A 24,149-nucleotide genomic window follows, 5' to 3' on the forward strand; every position below is an offset into this window, starting at 1 on the left:
CAAATTACCATGTTCATAAATATTCAGGATGCGTGCGCAGCGAGGCTGCAGAAAAAAACGGGATCGCTAGCATTTACAGCGAGGGAATGACATCTGATGCGGTACAGAGTTTGTTGTTGTATTAGAGATAAGTTATATTGATTACATATTAAATATATTATGTACTAGGGTTGGGCATCTAAGCTATAATGCCGATCCGATACGCATCTCGATACAAAGAATACGATCCGATATATTAGCGATACATTTGTAACATATTGCGATGCAACACGATACGATTCACACCCATATCACGATACAATGCGATATTTCAGCACTAACTAATTAGATCAAGTTTATGAGATGATGTAAGAAAGGATGCTGTGCCATTGAATGAGTTTGATTATTTATTAACAAAGCAAAACCAAGACTTTTTTTAACAAACTGGCTTTTCTCTCAGAGCCATAGTGTCAGTTTACAGTAGAGGGCCATTTTACAACCCATAGCACATATTATTTAAGTATTTTCAAGATAAACAGAATGTATAAGTGCAATATATATTAAAAATATATATATATTTGCACTCTTTCAACATAAAGGTTTACCATTGCACAACAAGAATTGTGATTTAACCTTTCAACTATGAAAACAAGTTTTACAAAGATATATTGTGCCACTGAATATTCAAAACTTAAGCTCGTGAACTAGCAGTGTTATGCTGCTTTGAAACATCACTGTCACTGTAAACAACAGGCTAATAAAAATATAAATAAATACAAATTAACAGGAGGAGGTGTTTAAAACCTTTGTTCTCCGTGACACTAGGCTGAAAATCTTTGCAGATGAACAATGCAATAGCATTCGTTATTGCCGTAGAGCGCACAAAACTGTTGCGCATGGAAACAACTTGCAATGCTTTTCTCACCACTTTTGGAGCTGGTAGCTACAGTTGAAGCAGAGCGGGAAGCCGGGGATGCAGAAACACTGGAAGATGCTTCCACAACAATACCGAGGCGCCGCTTCAAGTGAGATATCAGATTAGTCGTACTGCCCGTGTATTTTACAGATGCGCGGCACATTTTGCAAATTGCATCTGTCCTAAAAAGTAGTCCATCTTTTTTGCAAAATCCATAATGTTGCCATACTTAGATTTAAAACTCAGTGGGGAATAAAATGTTTGTTTTGCTTCTCAAACTTTCACTAGCTTCATCCGCACACCTGATACACTGAGTTGTAGTGTAAGTGTACACATCCGCAAGTCCGTTGCTAAGCCATACTTCATGTAGGTCGATTAAATAATGCGCCAAAAACAGGTTGACAACACTTGCTAATAAATAAAAAAATACATTCTATATTAAAAATATAAGCTGTATCTTGGAAAAACCGATGCATCTCGCAAAAACCGATGCATCTCGATTTGCTTCCAAAATTTCATTCATCCTCTGCTGCTCTACCGATGCACTCGCACCGTGCACGCGCATGACCGTGTATCGATACATATCGGTTAATCTTCCCATCCCTATTATGTACATAATGCTTTCAGCGTATTATAACAGCTTGTCATCCAGTAATAAACAGTTATTCGACAAAATTAACATTAAAGTGAGCGGTGTTCATCTAACAGGTATATTTGCGATAGCACCCTCCCAATGGATATTGGATAAGATGAAATGACCAAGCATCCAACCCCAAATGTACAACTATCACACTGAAACTCCAGGTTGTTCTGTGTTCATGTCTAAGAAATAATGTTCCATGATTAACAGACTCAAAACTATGTAGTGCTAAAAACTGATGTTCTGCCTAGCCAAAGACAAGGAAAGAAGACAGAGCTGTACAAGACCTGGGTAATCATCAACAAGCATTCTGACAGCGAGCTGCACCTGTACGGCAGGGTATGTGAACTTAGATTTTTACGTTTCATTCTAAGCATTCAGATTCTGCAGTTTCATTCATTTTCTTGTCGGCTTAGTCCCTTCATTAATCCAGGGTCGCCACAGCGGAATAAATCGCCAATTTATCCAGCACGTTTTTACGCAGCGGATGCCCTTCCAGCCGCAACCCATCTCTGGGAAACATACACAAACACACACACACACACACACACACACTCATACACTACAGACAATTTAGCCTACCCAATTCACCTGTACCACATGTCTTTTGGACTGTGGGGGAAACCGGGGCACCCGGAGGAAACCCACGGGAACGCAGGGAGAATATGTAAACTCCACACAGAAATGCCAACTGAGCCGAGGATCGAACCAGCGACCTTCTTGCTGTGAGGCGATCGTGCTACCCACTGTGTCGCCCCAGTTCAATTCACCATATTGAACTGTTTTTGCTGAAATCATTGCTGCAATGAAAGTAAGGTGTATGATCCAGCATATCGTAAACCTACCTGATATGAAATGAGAACTGCAGAGTCGAGCATTTTTCATTAGGTCCTCACTCCATTCAGCTCCTTTTTAGCCAAAGTTGCAGTTGGGATTAAACCAACCCATTCTCACCCCGAAGGCGCCAAAATCTGAAGCATGGTCAAGGACCTTGCGCAGCAGTATGAGGACGCTGAAGGTGCCCCTTAGCATCACTATACCGATGCAAAAGGAATTCCATTGCTTTCAAGGGGTTGCCTTGAGGCGTCATATGGAGACGCTCAAGGCCTCGTATAATTACCAATAGATGTCAACGCAATTTTTTTTAAACCTGGTTTACGCCTATTATCGTAGTTTTTTTTTGTTTTGTTCATGAAAAGCGTCTGTAAACAGGGTCGAGACAACTGTAAATAAGAATATACTTCAGTCAACGTGACTTCCATTCAACAATACTTGGTAGATTAATGCTGCATAATGTTTTTTTATTTATTTTTTATTGGAGATTAGTCGATGTTGATAAATATGTTATCATTTACGTTATATTTAATGAATCAAATTATATTCGATTGCCCAGTTTAGGGTTATTATGCCTAATAAAACTGATTCATTCATTTTAATAATTAACTTATTTTACTTCAAAAATATTATATTTAAAGTACAAAGTTTAAAAATATATTTAGCTGATCTTTTTATTATTGAATTATTCATTGAAGTTGGGGGTCATTGTATGTCGCAATCTATTTTTTTTTACAGTCCATGGTACACAAGGTTCATTGCGGTTTTCCACTTGGTAAGTAAAAAGTAAACAAATAAAGACGATTTGTTGATTCAGATTAGGCGTTTGTGAACCTTTTTAAAAGCAAGGTAGCTATCTCCTGATTTAATGACTTGATATAAATAAAGTACTGTAAACTAGCAACGTTATCTAAACACATCAAGTTCATTTATTAACAAAAATATTTTTCCACATAGTCGTGCATAGCTCAGAACAATATAGCTATACATTTTAAGATGAGGTACAGTGTTACCAGATTGTTGTTTTCCATAAAAGTAATCGTCCAAAATTTATATAAATGATGCAATATGCAATAAATATTACCTCTAATAATACAGTTGTATTCATAACTGCATCAATATTTAAGCAAATCAAGTGTTTCTCAAAAGTTTAAAGGCTAACATTACATTGTAACTACAATTATTTTCCACGCCTTAAAAAAACAAAAAAGGCACACATAACAGAAATTCTGCCTGTCTGAGCACATTTTATTTATTTATTAACACAAAACTACAAAACTAACCAAAAACTGCTTAATCTACCACACACACACACACACACACACACACACACATATATATATATATATATATATATATATATATATATATATATATATATATATATATACATATATACATATACATACATACATATAGTTGAAGTCAGAATTATTAGCCCCCCTTTGAATGTTTTTTTCCTTTTTTAAATATTTCGAAAATGATGTTTAACAGAGCAAGGACATTTTTACAGTATGTCTGATAATATTTTTTTCTTCTGAAGAAAAGTCTTTTTTTAAAAAAAAAAAAAAAACATTTTAAGGTCAAAATTATTAGCCCCTTTAAATTATATATATTTTTTGATTGTCTACAGAACAAACCATCGTTATACAATAACTTGCCTATTACCCTAACCTGCATAGTTAACTCTTTAAATGTAACTTTAAGTAGTATAGAAGTGTCCTACTGTATATTTGCTAGTGGCACGATTAGTACAAGTGAATGGGTGAACAGTTTTGGACACTGCTAGTTTTTTCTAATTATTATTCCGTCATAAACGAATTCGTTGATTGAATTAATCACATTATTTACTCAGTAAGACATGACGCCATTTCATTCAATTCAGCGTTACATTACTTGTGTATTTTGAAGTAAATGGAGTCTTAAAGTAGTGTATATCTAGTAATCTGATATGACATACTCTGTAAAATATCTTGTTTCATGAGTATACAAGCGCTTTGCGGCAAAAACTGACATTTGAAGTGTAAAATAAATGCGAAAACAACTCTTACCTGTGAATGTATTTAAATCGACCCTGATTAAAACAACGAATCTGTGGTTCACCAAACGACCAGTAATGATTCACCAAACAGGAAATATTTACCAGTCAAACAAAGATTTTATGAAAATCCGTTTTATTTTGCTCCAAAAACACCCGCGAAGGACATAAACTCCTTACTATTGCATTTTTCAATTCAAAGAAAAACCGAGCAAATCTGACCAATCACGTATCAGCTGTAGAACGTTGGAACGCGTTCGAATTCTTGGCAGACACCCAGTACAATCCAACTTTCGCCATTGCTTTATTTGACGAGTAACTAGTGAGTTGTACAAAGTTTGCTTTGTATAATTAGCTTTTCTTATATCACGGTTTATTAAGGCTAATCCACCATGTTATTTACCGTACTCGGAGTAATTGCTCTCTTCCTGGGAGAAAGAAACAATTCCACCGTCTCAGGTCAAGATGAAAGATTCGACCGTCCGGAAGGATTGGTCACGGTATCCTCCGTGACTAACAGTGATGGTAAATATTGTTGCGTGTTATAAGAAGATGTAGCTCATTTTGTATTCTGGACACTGGGTAGGGCACCCTTATTTTACCTTACTGTAAATATAAATTACAAAATAAGGTTTTTGTTAATAATATAGGCCTAATGAGCACTAATAAAACAGGCCTGAAGAAAGCTATGGTGTAAACACAGGGGGTGTCAAACATATGACACACAAACATGTCTAATATGATGCCAACAGCAATATAAAATAATAGTTTTTGTTTTGTGTCTAGTAAAAATCAAAAATCAAATAACCCCACCCTCCCCCTAGCAGATTATTTAGCTTGTTTTACAGAAAATTCAGTTCATTTTGACCAATTTGACATATTTCTGAAAACAAGACAATATTTTTACTAGTCAAGAAAATGCTTCTTGATTTAATGTTTTGATATTTGGACTAGAAACAAGACAAAAACTAAGTAAAGTGTTTTTGCTTTGCATAAAGTTTTTCAATTATGCATTCGTAATCCGTAAAGACTAAATAATTTTCTCTGCTTTAAGATAGAAGGGTTAGTTCACCCAAAAATGCTAATTCTGTAATTAATTATTCACCCTCACGTCACTCCACAAACCCTTGAGACCCTCTTTCATCTTCTGAATACAAATGAAGAGGCTTTAGATGAACTCTGAGCGCTCTCTCCTCCTGTATATACAGCAAGGTTCCTGACTTGCTCAAAGTACATAAAAATACCACAAAACATTCTCAAGCAGACCAAATGCCTACAGTGGTTTACTCTGTATATTATCAAGCTACGAGAATACTTGTGTATAAACACATTTATCCAACAGTTTATTCTCTTCAGTGTTGGTATATTACATGTGTTCACAAACACTTTGCACTGATTAAACCCCTGAATGCCTGTGTATGGCTTCCTCTGTTTTTTGGAGGTTTTTGGTACTTTCTGGTCTCTGAATGGGTCTGGACCCTTCCTATCTATGGAGGAGCTCTCAGATTTCACCTAAAACATCTTAATTTGTGTTATGAATATGAACAGAAATAATGTCTACTGCCATACAAAATTAATAAATAAATATTACAACCCTCAATGTGATTTGAGTTTGACACCCCTGTTAGATCCCTTGTCTCTACTTGTAATTTGCTTGTAACTTGTAATTTTTTACCACTAAATCCTTTAGGAATATGTCCTAAAACACAATGCAGTGGTTTTAATGGACAACAAATGTTGATGTTTAATGTTTTAAGGGTATTTGTAGAGTAAAACATGAAATCTTTTCTCATAGGTTTTAGTTGTTTTTGCCAAGCTTACGGTTATTTTATTTATTGTTATATGATACAAAATATATCAGCTATAAAGTCATATTGACATGTATTTGTACAAAACAAATCATTAATTGCAAAGTAAATTTGATTATGAACAGTAATTGTGTGACATTTTTTATTTAATGACCAACAACTAATGTAGAAAGAAATTAACCTAAAAGTCACTTCATAATTGACAGCATTTGTTCATATCAATAATAAACACTGGATAAATATTATTCAAGTAAAACTAAAATCTGTTGTTTCGTATTATTCCTTCCTTTAGGTCGAGAAATCGGTGACTGGTGTAAAGATTCATCTTTGCATCTTGAGGAACAGATCAATGTTCAGATTGAGGAACCATCACTGAAGGAACCTGTTGATGGTCAGAGTGAAGAACAACCACCGGTAGAGCCCGACAGTGTTCCCGGTGAAGAACAACCACCGGTAGAGCCCGACAGTGTTCCCGGTGAAGAACAACCACTGGTAGAGCCCGACAGAGTTCCCGGTGAAGAACAACCACTGGTAGAGCCCGACAGTGTTCCCGGTGAAGAACAACCACTGGTAGAGCCCGACAGTGTTCCCGGTGAAGAACAACCACTGGTAGAGCCCGACAGTGTTCCCGGTGAAGAACAACCACTGGTAGAGCCCGACAGTGTTCCCGGTGAAGAACAACCACCGGTAGAGCCCGACAGTGTTCCCGGTGAAGAACAACCACTGGTAGAGCCTGACAGTGTTCACGGTGATGATCAACCCCTAGTAGAGCCTGTGGATGGTCACAGTGAGGACACAGAGAGCTTCTCTGCTGAGCCCGGCTGTAGTCATGACGACCCTCCAAATGTGGTCTCTGCTAAGCCCGGCTGTAAAGATGACGTCGCTCAAGGTGCAACCTGTCAGACAGAGGGCTCTGTTCCACCTCAGCCAGAAGAGCTGAAGGATCAAGACACACACATTATTGGTAAGTTTACTACCATGACAGCCCAGTCACCCAACACACATGCATATTTTAGTAGTGCTTTCATTATTTTTATGCTTTAAACTGGCTTTAATACACATTTTGTTCAGGGATAGCTGATAACTAAGATGGAATATATATAAAACTCAATCATAATCATATATATATAGGGAAGACAGAATAAAAAAGGTTTAGATGATGGGGTTAATTTTGCTGTGGTGACCCCTGATGGAGCAGGTAGTTTTACATGAAGACAGCACCGTCACTAATTCACACATTTTATTAACACTTACACCTGTTCTCAAGTCTTTACACTGGCTTCCAGTTACATTCAGAATAGATTTTCAAGTATTATTACTTGTGTATAAATCACTAAATGGCCTAGGATCTTAATACATTACAGATATGCTCACTGAATACAAACCTACTAGATTACTTAGATCTTATAAACTAGAAACTTTAAGAGTCTAGACAAAGCAGGTTGAATCGACTTTCAGCTTCTACGCCAGAAATGATCAGATGTGCTCCAACATTAGACACATTGAAAATATATCTATTTAGCTGTGCCTTTATTGAATGAGCACTGTGCTACGTTTGACAGATCGCACTACTGTGTCTCTCTTTTCCTTTTCATTCCTTTATAACTTGTTTTAACACATTTTAATCTGTTTTTAATCATTTTTATTACTTGTTTTTTATCTTCTTATACTTGTCTCTTTTATTGAGAGGGGTCTGGATACAGAACTGGTGCAATGCAATCTGGGCTGCATCCAATGCTTTTTAATGGGCTCATGTAACCCCACCCCTAAACCCAACTGTCACAGTGATGTCACTAGCTCCATTTGAGTGCATTGTGTCTGACATTGCATCGCTGAGTGATGCAATCTCAGCTTGCATCATAAAGGCTGCAAGCAGATACTATTGCTTTTATTCCTGTTTATGTAAAGTACTTTAAATTGCCACTGTGTATGAAATGTGTTTTATAAATAAACTTGCCTTGTCTAACTTCTTTACTTTGTCTTTTCACAGAGATCAACTCACATCACTATGAAATTGGTGCTAAACTGGGCAAAGGAAGTTATGGAACCGTTTTCGCAGGAACCCGTTTAGAAGATGGCCTTCCGGTGGCTGTAAAAATAGCTGATTTCAAGATTGAGCGATACATCTTTGTTGTAAGTAGTCTGAGCTCTTTGCTCTAATTAACTGTGTTTATTTTAAACATGTCATATTAAAGGTGCTGTATGTAAGTTTTTGACTCTTCTAAAGCACAAAAATATATATTATTTAATATTAAAAAGATATTTTAGAAACATGCTAAGTAAACAAAAGTCAGTTATTTTCCTTTAAAAAAATGTGTCTGTCTTTGTTTTGTTCTTTATAATCTGCCCACTGCTTTTAATGAAATACATCAACAGTTTTAACTGGAAATAACTTTTCAAATGATCTGATCAACTTTCTTTCTGTCTTTCTTCTAGCCGGGGTTTAGCCATCCACTTCCAGCAGAGATTGCTCTGCACTTTCTTGCAACTAAAGGCCCCAAGGTCAAAGAACTCGTTCAGCTTCTGGACTGGAAGGTGGAGGATAACCGCTACTTTATGGTCCTAGAGCGGCCCATACCCTCTGTGAGCGTAACGGATTTTTTAAGAAGCCACAGAGGCAACATCGAAGAAGACGTGTTGCAGAAAATCATGTTCCACACAACAATTGCAGCTGACACATGCATCAAACGTGGAGTGCTTCATCGCGATATTAAGCCTGACAACTTGCTGATGAACCCGCAGACCAATGAAGTTAAACTGATTGACTTCGGGTGCGGTGACCTCCTAATGAAGTACTATTACACAACTTATTTGGGTAAGTAAATCCCTCAAAGCTCTGAGGAGCTCTTGTGATGGGTCAAGGGTCATTCACATGAGACTCTTGAAACATCCATTGTTTTTTATCTATACCAAGGGTGCCAAAGCTCAGTCCTAGAGGGCCGGTGGCCTACAGAGTTTAGCTCCAACCTGCTTCAACACACCTGACAGAAAATGTCTCGTATACTTAGTGAGAGCTTGATTAGCTCGTTCAGTTGTGTCTAACTTGGGCTGGAGCTAAACTCTGCAGGACACAGATCCTCCAGAACTGGGCTTGGGCACCCCTGATCTACACTGTTGTTTACATTTTCTGAAGGAAATTTAGATGATGTGCTAATGGAAACAAAATCTCTTTCTTTCAGGCACATTCCAGTTCAGCCCTCCCGAGGCTAAAACGGCTGGCTATTACTATGCTGAGCCAGCGACAGTGTGGTCACTCGGGATTCTTCAGTATGTCCTGATGTTCAAAAAATTTCCAGACAACCATGACCTCCTCAAGTTGAATGACAGAAATTTACACCAACACGGAAGGTCAAAAGGTGAGATCTTTACTTCAGCTAAAGATGGTTGTGTAGGACATTTTTAATGTCAATGAAAAAAGCATGTATAAACTTTAAGGTAAAATTTACATGTATCTCTTCCTTTCTTTTTCTACACAGAATGCAGCGATTTCATCAGCGGTTGTCTGCAGACACTGCCCTGGTCTCGGTATAAGCTGAATGCACTTCGTGCCCATGACTGGTTTAAGGTAATTTTGAGGATTTTGTCATCAGTCAAATGAATCTGTCATGAGCTGAGTTTCCATCCTAATGTGAAGCACATCTTTTCAAAGTTCACTAAATATATATATCTTATAATTATAAATGTGAATTATGAGCAAATGATTTTCATCAAGTTGGTCGAGCGGCTGAACTGTAGTATTGGTAACCTCGTAGCCAACGGTTTAACAAGGGAGGAATAATTGAGAAATGCTCGCTACATCAAACTTAATTTGACAAATGCATTTCCTTCATGAACTCTTTTTCACACGAGTCCAAAATGACCTCAAGTGAGCATAAAAACGTTTTGTGAATTAAGGGATTTTTATTTGAAACTTGTTCCTCATGTGATACTTAATAAAAGGTGCATTAACACAGGCTGATGGAAACCCAGCTAATGTCAGACGACAGTCTTGTGTTGTTAAATTTCCTTTTTTTAACAATTTTGTTTTAATTATGTTACAGAGAATTGTAAAAAAGATCTAGCATTTGACAAAGGACCACTTCCAGAATCTCCCAGTTCAGTGCTGGATTCGGCTAAAAACTCCAGCAGCTCCAACCAAAATAGAAGAAGCTGAGGATTTTGAGCCAACCACACCACCATAGTCCTTTAGCTAAACATAACTTTATCCAGAGAGCTGAACATAGTTTGGTTCTGCAGTGTCATAGCTCTTATTTCAACATTTACACTGGCTCTAATTAAAATTCATGTAAATTACAAAAATTATAAAATATGATAAAGCACTTTACAGTTTAGACCTTCATATAGTGTATACAGCCCTTCTTACACTTTAATATCAGCTTTTGCTTTAACTCTTACACTTCCACATGCTAAAATAACATGTATAATAAAATAATAAATAATAAAAAAAAAATCTCAGTCGTTCCCAGTCCAGGTCCATATATTTTGGGTGTCACTCTCTAAAAAATGTAATTTGAGCCAGAAGAGAGAGACTCCTGACCAATGATTACTGGGATCAACTGATATATATACAGGGTTTCCAATGAACATTATCACTCACCAGCCAATCTGGCCACAAAACTGGAAAAAAAAAATTTAAAAGTAAAAAAAAAAAAAAAAAGAATTATAATAATAAAATTAAAAAGTGGAATTATTTTAATAAAAAAAAAAAATCAATAATAAATAAAACAATAAAAAAACTGCCCATATTGAAATATAAATCTATAACTGGCCATGTTTTTGACCAATCAGAAATTCTTCTAAAAACAACAAAAAAAATAATAATAATAAATAAATAAAACATTTTTAAAAAAGTAAGTTATGTTATTCATTACTCATCCTCATGTTCATCTTCAGAACTATTTTTACTAGTTTTATCTTTATCTTAGAGCTCCCTCATCCAGACTCAAAGTCTACAAAAACCTCCTCAAAACAGATCATATGCCTTCACATAAAACAAACTTTATTCAGTTTCTTCTCCTCAGTGTGATGATAGGGCATGCGTTCACAAGCACTGTGCAGTGACATATACCCCACTGGATGCCTGCGCGACTTCCTCTCTGACTTCCTCTCTTAAAAAATACACAGGCGCATCCAAGGTTATATGTCAGGGCGCAACACGTGAACGCGTGCCCTATACTGACACTGAGAGAAGAAATTGTTGAATAAAGTTATTTTTGTTTTATGTGCATAAAGTTCTCATAGTCAGGAATCTTGCTGTCTATGAAGGATTAAGGAGCTCTCAGATTTGACTAAAAGATCTTCATTATTTTCAGTCAAATATCTTCATTTGTGTTCTGAAGAGGAATAAAGTTACGACCTTTAGTATTTGCTTTGATATTGTCCTCATATACAGCCTTCTTTAGTCTAATGTTTTGCTAATGTGCTATATGATTGATGGTTGGAGGACATCATTTATTGACTAGTGATTTTGTATGTAGTTGTAGTTTATGGTGAGTGATAATCCAAACCCTGTATATATAGGTGGCGAAGTCCGTTCCTCCACGTGGTGCCACTGGAAACTGCCCATCTTGAAGGTGGTGCTGAGCTGAACACGGACAAAAACTGACATTAGTCTGGGGCGACAAGCCTCACAACTGATGACAATTATCAAATTTGTTCTGAAGTTTGAAATAAAGTCACATTTGTCAAAAATAAGTATTTCTTCTCTTTTTTAAAGGATAATTACTGCTGATTACTGTGTGTTTCAACTGAGATCATTCAGGGACAAACATGACAATGTTTGTAGATTTAACAAAGATTAGCTGGATTTAATGTCACTGAGCTGAATGTGTTTGAAGTAAAAGCATACATGTGATTGCATCTGAGAACTAATGCACTGTAAAAATGCTTTCCGTCCCAGCCACAACCCAGCATCATGCTGGAAAACACTCATAAGCCGCTTTTCCACTATTGTGCTGAATCGTTCTTCAAACAGAACTGTTCCATTCCGTGCCAAACCGGGCCAGACAGCACAGATACAGTTTCATTTTCCACTGTCGTGCTGCAACAAAGCTCTTTAAAACATTACACAAAACGCATCAGTAGTTGCCTTGGTAACGCAATGTAAACGGCTCCCTTTGTTCAATTAAAGTTAAATAAGAGCCGAAACTACATATATATTTTTTTTTCATAAAAGCGAAAGCAACCATGTGACTAAACACTGTTATGCCGCTCTATCAAATAGGGGTGCTGAATATAGGTACATGTGCACCTTTATTTATTTATATGTTGCGCAGCTCTGGCTAAATTTTATTTGGAGGGAAAATTACCAAAATGTAACGTGATGATTGAAAATAATTGGAGGGGAAATAAATTATATTTAAAATCTCTGAACATAACAGAAAAATAAACAATGATAAGACAACAATAATAGTGCATTTGCATTATAGTGGCAGAAATATAATTTTGGTCAGGCCTTGTCAAAGGTGAGCAGGCACTTTCACTAATAAAAACACAGCACATAAATATTTCATTTTTAACAATTAATTAAATTACACTGCGTTTTTATATCAAAAGTTGATAATGATATAAAATATACTACATTTTGATGGTAAAATGAAACCAATTAAGTGATGGCTGTTATTTGTTTTACTATTCAAACATTAAATAACGAATGCAGCAAGTGAAATAAAAAACGAATATGAAACAACACATATATTGCAGGATTTAAAGCATTTAAAGCACTATTATATTTAGCAAAATGCTGCTCTATTATCTTTTTATTTTGATCATTTTATTTTTATTATTATAATTATTTTTGTGTTCATAATTAACTAACAAGCTGTAGGCGAATTATTGCTTGACGTTTTAGAAACTATTTGCGTAGCTATATTAAAGATCACCAAGAACTAAAAAACAAAAACACAGAAACATGTTACATGCCTCATAAATGTCATATAACTTATGTATAACTGAATCATATAATTGCCTATAGCTGAAATGATGAAAATTGCTCATTTTATTTTTATAAAACATTTGTCAAAACGTATTGATTTTTTGAGTAAAAGCAATACTGACATTTAAGAATCCATATTTATTTAATTAATTCATTCTTGTGATTTGTTTATTAGTGCATATGCTATAATATAAATCATACAACAGTACCTTGGACAGTTACAGTGCCGCTCCGAAAACCTTTTAAGCAAAGTCTTTTGGATGGCCGACATTACAACACGCCGTCCTTCAGGTGGTCTCGCCGGTATTAACAAGCTGTCCTGGCTTTGAAGTAAAAAGTGCAATTATTTCCTCGTTGTTAAAAGAGTCTGCAAGTTCGTGTTCCATGGATATAGTGATGTTGTTGTGGAATTTGGACATCGACGATGCTAAGCGTGACTTTATTCGCTTAATTCGCTTTATTCGAATAAAATTAAAATTTTTGCTGATTTCCGCTGATTGAAATACAGCGCTGTGTGCAATAAACTCACATTCAGGCAGGTGAAGTAGGTCTGTATTCAAGTCAATAAAATGATAACTTTAATAAATAAAAAATCTTCGTAAGAATGTGATGAGATATTCACTTCTCTGCCAGAGACTGCTCTATGGTTTTAAAACCCTTTTCAAACTGTATCGTTTAGACCTGGATCATTATTTTATATTAAATGTAGTGTAGTTTATTGAGGATGTCTGATGACTAGCGCTTCTGCTGAGCCAGCTGTGGTAGCTTAGCAACCGAGTCGCGACGTCAACACACAAAATCTGTCAGCACAGTTCAGCACGGTTGTCTAACTGTGCCGAGAATTCCGCGCCGAGAACGGTTTGTAATCGTGCCGCGCCGTTCCAGGTCAGTGGAGAAACAACCGTAACCCTACCGAAGTGTCCTTAGAACGGTTTGGCACGATAGTGGAAAAGCAGCTATACACTCTCATTCACAAACACACTCATTCACTACAGCCAATTTAGTTTATTCTATTTACTTACTGTATACTGCATGTGTCTGGACTGTGGAGGAAATTGGTGCACCCGGAGGAAACCCACACGAACACAGGGAGAACATGCAAATTCCAAACAGGCCCAGCCAGGACTCGAACCAGCGACCTTCTTGCTGTGGGGTGACAGTGCTGACTGAGCCATCGTGCTGCCCCTAATTCTAGTTATATTATATTATGTTGTATTATATTTTATACCATTCTGCCAGCAAAGGGTTTGCTTCTGCTGCCTCACACTAAGGGAAAGCCCCGCAATTGACTGCTGAAGTTTTCTGTGTGGGGTGTCTTGATTGCCATGAGATGAATCTGGCATCCCTGTAGACGTAAAACACAACGAATCATCTTAGTGTTTGAATTTGTATTCTTTGATCAAATGTACTTTTAAGCTTACCACCAGTTGCCCATCACCGTGACACCACTTCATCTGTGCAATGTAAGTCTTTAATTCAGCTAGTCTTGCACTTTCTTCCTGGAGTCTCTGCCAAGTCTGATAAACAGTGTTATGCACAAATCAGGTATAAACGTACAGATAGCAGCAGGCCAAGTTCACACCACAAAACAACATAAAAACCTACCTTCAGAAATCTTGTGAAAACTGACCGATGTAGAGACTTTGTTTGTGGTACCACCACATTGCATGCAATGTAAGCAATTCCACCGGTGCTGTAACAAACAAATAGTACTTCAAATAGTACGTTAAGACCTAAAAAAAATAAGAATATTACAAACACTTTGATTACCTGCTTTGGACATGTACATGTATTTGCTTGTGAGAGGTAGCTATTCACTTGCTCCACCTCCTCCCCGGTAAACCTGCTCTTTCTGTTTCTACCACTCCATTTATTCTATGTACAGGGGTGAAGACATGTACTGTAATAAAATGTACATACAGTTTGTTGTGAACTTCTCAAACAAGTCCAAAAAAGCAGGGAGAACTTTCGATATCTTTAAAGCAAAATTGAAAGGAAACTCTCTACTGTACAGCAAGCACTAAGTTTTTATACATTTTACAGACAGTGATTCATGTAGGTGGGGACAGATGCAAATGAAGTGTTGTTGTCGGCAGGGTAAACTGCCTTTTCAGGCCTGATCTCATCAGCATGTAAGTCTGCAGAGTGGATGATAACATTATGATGGCAACTGGCATATAGGTATTAGAAACCTGCCCAGCTACTGACCACATAAAAGGGGTTTCTTCGACCTGAAAGTTTCACTCGAAGACAAAGGCACAATTGTAGAATAGTATTTAAGGAAAACCTCAAACACACTGCTTCATTGTGTGACAACATGGGAAAATCAACAAGCCAGAATCAACAAAAAAGCCAGATTACAATTTGCTAAGTTACACTGGGAAAAAGATTAATTTTTGGAGACATGTCCTGTGGTCTGATGGAACTAAGATTGTTTGGCCATAATGACCAGTGTTACATTTGGAGGACAAAGGGACTACAGTTTAAAAGCAAAGCTAAAAAATATACCAAGAAAATGTAGGTAAACTTTTAAAATTAATTCAAGAGTTCACACTTAGCTGATGATTGATAATAAGACTAGTTTGGCGTGCTGTACCGGGAGAGAGCCCTGAGCTTAAAAGATCCTCGAACCCTGGGCTCCCTCCCGTTGCAAGGCGAGAGGGGAGTTTGAGCTCAGGTAGATCTCGATGACTCCCCCTCTTGCTTATTGTAGCTAAGAGTCAGATATGGATGTTGCAGGTGTACTCAGAGTTTAGCTAAAATATTTTGGATTAATTGTTTAGAGTGCTTGTTTTTGAACTGTGGGAGGAAACCGGAGGACCCAGGGAAAACCCACACGACCACGGGGAGAACTAGCAAACTCCGCACAGAAATGCTGTCTGGTTTGGAAAGGAATTAAACCAGGGGCATTCTTGCAGTGAGGCCACATCGCTAATCGCTGGCCACCTTGACGCCCGTTTGAAAGGAGGGAAAGTAGGGTTGGGTGGGGGGGTTTCTTCGAGACGAAGATATTGAGATGAGAAAAGTCTGGTTATTGATAGCGAGTTAAGGATCGTCTGATAGGATAATCAGTTATTAGCTAAAGTCGGAACAGCTGTGAACAATCATAAGCACGTGATCCTCTTGAAATTTGTTTATAAATAAACTTCACAAAAAAAATTCTCTCATTATCCTGGCATTTAGAAAATGTAAATCTTTTAGGTAATCTTAAGTGACCCAAAATAGTAAACGTTTAGAACAATTTACCATCAGACATTTAATTAAAAAAATGGTTATGTTCCTTTTTTTAGAGTGTATGTAATCTTCTGGTTTCAACTGTATTACAGTATCATTGTCAGAATTAGCTTGACATGTTTTTACAAATGAATATTTAAATAAATGACTGAATGAAAAACTGATAGATTGTTAACCCTTGTGTGCTGTTTTGGATGTTTTCATCTACTCTTGGGTGATTTTGAGTCTTAAAGGATGCCACATGTAAGTTATTGACTCTTCTAAAGCATACAATAACCATAATATGTTTGCAGATATTTAAGAAAGACGCTAAGTGAACATTCTTGTTCATCTGAAAAACAATGCTGAAGTCAGATATTTGCTTTGAAAATGCGTGTTACGTTCTGGAATGTCTGTCTTTGTTTGGCCCTCAAAGCATGCATTCGTGACTGAAATGCGACCTCTGGTGGACATTAGCAGACTCTGAAGTGAGACACAGATTCAGAGTTCCACATGACGTGGTTATTATTTATCAAATAATATAAATATTATGAACATTAGGTGAGCAGATTACATTGTAACCTCGTGTACTAACAACACGCTACATGACAAGATTTGCAGTGATAAGTAATTTGGCTGTTTGCCCTAAACAAAATTTAAATACAGCCATTCAGAAGCACAGAACAGTGCACTCACTGCACTGCAATGGCAAGGTCTATAATCTAATTAATACATACTAAACTTCTTTAACATTATTAAATGCACATGCTGAATCACTAGCTATGTTTCCATCCAAAGATGTGTATTAAATTCATGCGCAAAACAGCAATACAGCATAAAAGGCGTGCGAATAAGCAGCGTTTCCATTCGATGGGTCAAAGAGAACAAAATCATCACTTCCTGATCAAATATCAACAGTAAAAACGAGATTAGCTGTGGTAGAAGCTGCGTGAATCTTTTCTTTATTTAATAAATTACTTGACCCTAAGAAGATGATGCTGACATGCAATGAACATGTGATGGTGTTTGAAGGCGTGAGACGCGGAGCACAGACACCCTTGACAGCTCTGGAGGTCATTAATAAGGCCAGACGGAATCTGCTGACATTTTTTGCTATTTTTGCAGAGAATTTTGTTACAAAATTTATTGTTAAATTACACTGGAAAAAATAATAATTTTGGAGACATGTCCTGAGGTCTGATGGAACTAAGATTGTTTGGCCACAATGACCAGTGTTACATTTGGAGGACAAAGGGACTACACTTTAAAAGCAAAGCTAAAAATATATCAAGAAAATGTGTGTAAACTTTTAAAATTAAGAGAATTTTGTTAAAAATCTGCGGATTTATGCGGAATGATTTTGGGAGTATCATAACTAAAAACCTAATATATTAAATAAAAATATTAGCTTTTTAACTTTTTTTAAAGTCTACAATGCAGATCCAAATAGATACATTTTATTTGGTAAACAAAGCAAGTCTCTCATACTACTAAAAGACAGAAAATATTACTTTACAAACTGTATTGTGAATAAATCATATGAACATTTTCATATTAGCTATTAATTATACTAAAATTAATTAAAAATCTGAATAAATATACATTTACACACATTTACACATGTAAATAAACAGAATCAATGATGGGCTAAAAATCTGCAAAATTCTGCGCGCGCAGATTCCGTGTGGGCCTAAATAATATAATAACACTAATACTGAAATGGTTTTAGAATGACCAAATCAACATTGCAGATGTTTTACAATATGCTCAGCCTGCTGGTTTATCCATTCACACACATCTGTTTAATCATTTGACCTCTTATAACAAAATCACATGAGTTTGTAATGCACATACTGGAATTTGTTTGGTAAAAGTGTTTCCATCGTAGTTGATCTTTTCTTATCGAATAAAAAGTTTATTCTACTCAGTTATGGCCATACATTTTTATGCAATTTTTAAAAAAACGTATGCATATGTTGCCGTTTCTATTAAATATTTTTTTATGGGCATATCTAAAATGTGTATAAAAATAGGTGGATGGAAAAGTAGCTACTGAAACAATGGCTTGCAAAAGTATTCATGCCCGTTTGAACTTGTCCACAATTTCTCACACAAACATAAATATATTTATTGGAATGTTATGTGAAATACTGAAACAAAGTGGCATACAATTGTAATGTAGAAAGAAAATTATACATGAGTTCAAAGTTTTTTTTTTTTTTACATAAAAACTGAATAGTGCAGCGTGCAAAAGTATTCAGCTCCCCTGAGTCAATTCTTTGTGGAGTATCCTTTGGGTGCAATTACAGCTGCAAGTCTTTTGGAGTACGTCTATAGGTTTCTACTAGCTTTGCTAGACTGAAATCTTTGCCCATTCCTCCTTGCAAAACAATAAAGTGGAGGAACTATGAAATCACCTTGTAGGTAAATCGGCTGCTAGCATACAACTGGTTCCCTTGATAATATCCCTGTAGGATTTTTCCATAGGCTTTTAGAAGATTGCAAATTATAAGCTTTGTGTTCAAACACTGTTCATTACACTTACACGTTTTGTCCAGCCGGATAATCCTCATATGAAAATACAACTTTGAGCACTTTTGGATCTTCAATGCAAACGCAAGAACTGAAAAGCTAACATTAGACTATAAACCAATATTATGAAGCTGCAGGCCCGGAGACCCAACTGCACGTTCAGACCAGGTTCAGACCTGCACCTCCAGACCTATCGTTTTTTCAGACAGTGCCACCTGCTGTTTGAAAGATCGCCTAACCTGAATTTAACTGCTTATAAATTGTAACTTACACTATTTTTCTACTATAAATATTACGCTATGATTGAGTACATTATTTTTTAATCATTTTTTGTTTTTTTTAATCATTAAGGATTTATCACACTGTTTAGTATTGAGTTTAGGGAATAAATATAATCTCTTTCTTTAAATAAAATAATTTATAGGACTCTCTCAACAAACTTTATTTTTTGTGTACTTTTCATGACATCCTACAAGTCCCCAAGCTGTAAACAATGCAGAGAAAAATTGCATTAATAACCATTTATTACGTAGAAAATAACATCAAATAAAATAAATGCTTTACATTCTTGTTGGGAAGATTTTTCATTTCTCGGGCAATTCTTCTATCAAATTCATCAACTTCACTAAAAGAAACAATAAATGCTGTTGTCGGAAATTGTATTTAACATAAAAACTTTAAAGTTTTCGTAAAAAAAAATGTAAAACATACCATGAGTGATAAACAGGACCCTGGAGGAAAACATCTTCAGCCTCCTGCCAAGACAAGCCTTGTACTCGCAAAGGCCATGAATGATGGCCTGTACAAATATACAAATAATAAATTTACTAAAAAAATAAAACATACACACTGCTGAACATAAGCATGCTCATGTACATGCATGTTTTGTGATTACCTCTGAAAGGAGACATCCACAAATGAACTCCACCTCATTATTGTAGGTCAGCTGCGTTTGGGTTCTATGATGAACTCCGCTCATGTAGTTACAAAGGACTAACAGGGACTGCTCATTCTCAATGTAGACAGGCACCTGAGCACGGGGTTTTAGGGGAAACCAGTTTGACCTTTTCCCACCAAGTGTATCCTTTGGGCCATAGAAGGAAATTATATTTCATATGTAAATGCACAAATCATTAATTAAATTTGGCAAATATTAGTTAAATTGTCAATGGACTATTTAAGTCAACTATACTCAGAGTCTGGAGGAGTAATTTAAAGTGAAACCATCCATACCACCAAATGCTGCTCTGCTGATTTTGATGTGAGAATTAAGTCCACTAATGTTTTGTCATTCCTTTTCCTTTCTTGAACTGCTTGGACATGTGCCGGAAGATTGGATGTGGTTTTACTTCCCACCCTAAAAAGGGGCAGAATCATTTCATCTAATACACTTCTTGCCTCCTCTGTCCAGAAAGCAAATCTGCACCCATAGCTTTCAAGCAAGACAAAATCCATGATAACTGGTCACCGGTAAGATAGATATTAAGGATGTTTTGTTATTCGTGTTACAGAGTTGTTGTATTGACACAATATCAAATTTAAACTTGACAGATTTAAAAGAAAATTTAACTGACATACCCATCAATCTGAAATCGTTCCATGAGTAGACACCACCACTGACGAATGACAGGCATATCCATCTGAAAGAAAGACTGCTTAGTCTAACAGTTAACCAACATGTTTTTGTTAATACATGATGTTGGGTGTGCTCGCCCCTTTCTTAAAAGAAATGTTGCTTAGAATAAAGCAAGACAACATGCACTAAAATAGTTACATTTTAGCTATGATAAATAAAAGCTCCATCAAAATAAAGGTTTCATAAATAAAAAAAAGAAATACCTCCTCAAATTGAAACCCAATGCCACACACCATTGAGAGGGTGTACTGAAAAGAGAGAAGCCACAGTCATTTACAATGTTTACAAAACCTTTTTATAAATTAACTCAATTTAAATCTTACCATGAGTACAAAAACACCACAATCATTCCCTCTTGTCTGACGTGGCAAAGCCTAAAATCGACAAAGCAAACAATTTTATTTTAGTATATTGTACAAAAGAATAACTGTTGTAAAAGCCAAATAATGACAATTCTTTAAGTTGATTCCTCACTGGAAAATCATATCCAGTCTTTTCAGTCCATGTCCCATGATCAACTTGGTAAGCAATTTTCCTGTAGACAAAACATATTAGTAGTAATATTGACAATAACAGCTCACCTCAACTTTAAAACACCATGCATAAAAAAGGCTAGATGAACATAGCCAGAAGTTCAGGAAACGGCTAAAGGAACGTAGCCAAAAGTGACAAAACTAAAACACACGATTTGAAAAATAGATAGAAATGGCTATAGGAATGTAGTCATATATCACATAAAGGCTGAAACATGTCTTAGTTTGTTGATAGACCTAAAAATGGCCCTGTATTCCTCATCTCCAAATCCTGATTCATGCTCTGCATACATAGAGTATAAAAACACCATCTCTCTTCGAAGCGGCATCATTATCTACAATTGTAAAGGTGTAAAAATATTTAATTTGAACATTATTCAATTCAATTCAATTCAGCTTTATATGTATAGCGCTTTTACAATGTAGATTGTGTCAAAGCTGCTTCAAATAAATGGTCATAGTAACTGGATCAGGGTAGTTCAGTATTTAGTGTTTAAGTTCAGTTCAGTTTAGCTCAGTTCAGTGTGGTTTAAAGTCTGAGAGTCCAAGCACTGAAGAGCAAATCTATCGATGTGTAGCTCTACAGATCCTGAACCATGCAAGCCAGTGGCGACAGCGGAGAGGGAAAAAAACTTTACCAACAGGAGAGTGAAGAAAAAAAAACCTTGAGAGAAACCAGACTCAGTTCGGCACGACCATTTTAATTTCTCCGCTGGCCAAAAGTCAAAAGTGTAGAGCTGCAGTGTCAGCGGTGGAGGCTGGAAGCTGGCCTCAGTGAAGACTCGTCTGTCCATTATTGCTTCTTTCAAGATTTTTCTGTGTTTTATTTTAGAAACACACACATTGCAATACCAATCATTGTATGCACTAGATACTTCAATATTTTCTTACACAGACAACGAAGTGGTCTGGTCCATTTGCATTTGTCCATGCTGGAAAGGCTAACAGGTCTTTCAAGTCTGCATCTTCCTAGAATTGATCAGGACAGTTATGTCCCTTAGTTTAGTTTTTACTTCTAACACAGTAAATACAGTACATACAGTACACTCACCGGTAATCCAGTAACAATGTTGTTAGGAGTTGTTTTCCACACAGGGACAACATAAAAGTCCTCAATGTATATGTCCTTGCCCTACATGAATAAAAAGGTTTTTCATTTTGAAAATTTGGATTAATATTATTGATATTACCAGTTGAATGTTATGTTTTATGGTACATACAATTTGCCGAGCCATTTCACAAATAAGCTTCATGCAGGCGTTTCCAATCTGCAATAAATACTCTGATAAGTCAATGTTTTTAATAAAAAAAGTTCTAATAAAAACAGACTGCTTACATGGGAGTCCATGTCCCTTAGCAATACAAGACTCCAAAATTCTTCTCGAATAAGGCACACTTGCCCCTCCTTCACAAATATTTCACTGCCAGGCCGATTTCGCTCCAGCACATAATCAAGCTGTAATAATAAAAATATTAACAATAAATTTGTGTGTGTGTGTGTGTGTTTGTGTAATGGTAATGTTTCACCAGTTTTTCTTGTAATGGATGCCAGTCCCTCTCCCAAGGCTTAGTAGGTTCACAAGCAGATTTTTCTGTAATTGGTACTGATGACTGAGGAGATGTGACAGATGATATGCCTGGTGATGCAGCAGTCATTTGTGCAGCCACAATATTTTCTGGCAGTGCTGTCAGTGGTCCTAAAAGTACATTAAAGCATCAAAATTAGAAGAGAACACATAATAATTAAAGAACAGAAACTTGACACTTAGCAACTGGAACGAACAGTCAAATTAACAAGTGACAAGTCCATGACCTTCTCTGTGGACAACGGATTTTCTATAAATACAAATAAACACATAAGTACAGTTAAGGATATAGTGCTGTATTTGTTACACAGTAAAGAAAATATTACCTAAAACAACCTGGCTGGGGTCATTCATGTGAATGTTTTTGTTGAATTCCTTGTTTATGTCATGAAGACGTTTCTCATTTTTTCTGACATTGTAATGGTGGATGATGTTTCGCAGTAGGAAAACATGTGTGGATGGCAATGCCATGTTCATAAAGTAGTTATTTTTCTTTAGCTTTGAAAAAAGCTGTTCTGCAGCCGGACTGTTTACTTTGCCAGCTAGTTGAGGCACAAGACGAAGCTTCCTCAGTGAATCACGAGGATCTTTTGTGTTGTCTTCGTGAAAGCGGTCATACAGAACATAGTGTTCTGCAAAACCAGTTATTGGGTGACCATCTGGATCTGGACTTTGTTTTTTTGCAGTGAGCCATGGCAGAGTTACCTGTAATTTTTCTGATTTTGCTTTTGCAATGTTTTCAGTGGTTGGTTCGAGTAACCTTCCCTCGAAAGGTGTGAAAGTTATGGGTTGCCTCAAATTTGTGTGCGTGGACAGTCCACGAGCAAAGTCATATATAACAACATTAGGCAGATGCTTCCAAGACAGAAGCATATCTGCAAAATCCCGTGGACTTTCTGCTTGCAGATTACATTTTATACTGTAGACTATGCCACAAGGACACATGATGACAGCCCAACCTCCTGAAACAGACAAACATACAACAAAGATAAGCAAATTGTTAAGAATGCATAATCAAATACCATTGATGATACAGAGCCTTAAATGACCATTTGTTATGATGGACAGCAGTGACGTGAACCTTAACAATGTAGACTGAAAAACTTTACAGATGCAGCATATCAGAGTAAGGGGCATTTCTGCTCTGACCTTCTCACTCACTTTTCCCCCACTTTGATGTTAGTGTTATAAGAATGTGTTCTTTATAAACTATGTTGTGCCCTGTCCTGACATATGGTCCCCTGGACTTCACCCCTCAGCTGTATGGATGTGTCTTCACCATGCCCCTAATATATCCAATCAAGTCAACTTTGGGAAAGCCCTCTAAAGTGATATTGGGCTATACAAATTAAAATTGAGTAATATAAGCAGTGTGCCCTACAGTACATCATATTTTATGTTACTTTTTATTCATATTTAATTTATATTCCTTTTATGGATTTATTTAGACAATGAGTACACCATGAATTATATCATAAATTATATCAAGCATTTGATACT

At 36.4% G+C, this 24,149-nt stretch overlaps 3 protein-coding genes across 7 annotated transcripts in view; 2 read left to right on the top strand and 1 right to left on the bottom strand.

Moving 5' to 3' along the window:
• esco2 (establishment of sister chromatid cohesion N-acetyltransferase 2) overlaps positions 1 to 24,149 on the top strand; it is a 365,881-nt gene that overhangs the window by 23,884 nt on the left and 317,848 nt on the right. The window lies entirely within an intron of this gene.
• pimr130 (Pim proto-oncogene, serine/threonine kinase, related 130) lies at positions 3,843 to 11,013 on the top strand. The gene is made up of 7 exons (XM_068215580.2): positions 3,843 to 4,932; positions 6,508 to 7,179; positions 8,206 to 8,348; positions 8,652 to 9,030; positions 9,395 to 9,571; positions 9,692 to 9,780; positions 10,256 to 11,013. Exons 1-7 carry the CDS (start codon positions 4,800 to 4,802, stop codon positions 10,274 to 10,276), a joined length of 1,614 nt encoding a protein of 537 aa, XP_068071681.1. The 5' UTR covers positions 3,843 to 4,799; the 3' UTR covers positions 10,277 to 11,013.
• si:dkey-217m5.8 overlaps positions 7,030 to 24,149 on the bottom strand; it is a 34,848-nt gene continuing 17,728 nt past the window's right edge. Inside the window, exons 10-29 of one of the 5 annotated variants that reach the window (XM_073933098.1) lie at positions 22,976 to 23,611; positions 22,591 to 22,760; positions 22,400 to 22,519; positions 22,284 to 22,331; positions 22,115 to 22,195; positions 21,955 to 22,032; positions 21,005 to 21,065; positions 20,854 to 20,904; positions 20,734 to 20,778; positions 20,473 to 20,534; positions 20,128 to 20,251; positions 19,790 to 19,978; positions 19,606 to 19,693; positions 14,920 to 15,024; positions 14,755 to 14,842; positions 14,571 to 14,666; positions 14,378 to 14,494; positions 14,172 to 14,295; positions 11,723 to 11,799; positions 7,030 to 7,151 (exon numbers count right to left, since the gene is read on the bottom strand). In XM_073933098.1, coding sequence (XP_073789199.1) covers positions 21,045 to 21,065; positions 21,955 to 22,032; positions 22,115 to 22,195; positions 22,284 to 22,331; positions 22,400 to 22,519; positions 22,591 to 22,760; positions 22,976 to 23,611 — 1,154 coding nt within the window. In that variant the 3' untranslated portion in view covers positions 7,030 to 7,151; positions 11,723 to 11,799; positions 14,172 to 14,295; ... (9 more) ...; positions 20,854 to 20,904; positions 21,005 to 21,044. Of the gene's footprint in view, positions 7,152 to 11,722; positions 11,800 to 14,171; positions 14,296 to 14,377; positions 14,495 to 14,570; positions 14,667 to 14,754; positions 14,843 to 14,919; positions 15,050 to 18,907; positions 19,061 to 19,474; positions 19,520 to 19,605; positions 19,694 to 19,789; positions 19,979 to 20,127; positions 20,252 to 20,472; positions 20,535 to 20,733; positions 20,779 to 20,853; positions 20,905 to 21,003; positions 21,066 to 21,300; positions 21,453 to 21,954; positions 22,033 to 22,114; positions 22,196 to 22,283; positions 22,332 to 22,399; positions 22,520 to 22,590; positions 22,761 to 22,858; positions 22,900 to 22,975; positions 23,612 to 24,149 lie in introns of those variants that run through there. The other 4 variants (XM_073933099.1, XR_012395666.1, NM_001045192.1 and 1 more) reach the window with 4 other exon arrangements.

Source organism: Danio rerio, chromosome 20, assembly GCF_049306965.1.
Source record: "Danio rerio strain Tuebingen ecotype United States chromosome 20, GRCz12tu, whole genome shotgun sequence".
NCBI classification, from domain to species: domain Eukaryota; kingdom Metazoa; phylum Chordata; class Actinopteri; order Cypriniformes; family Danionidae; genus Danio; species Danio rerio.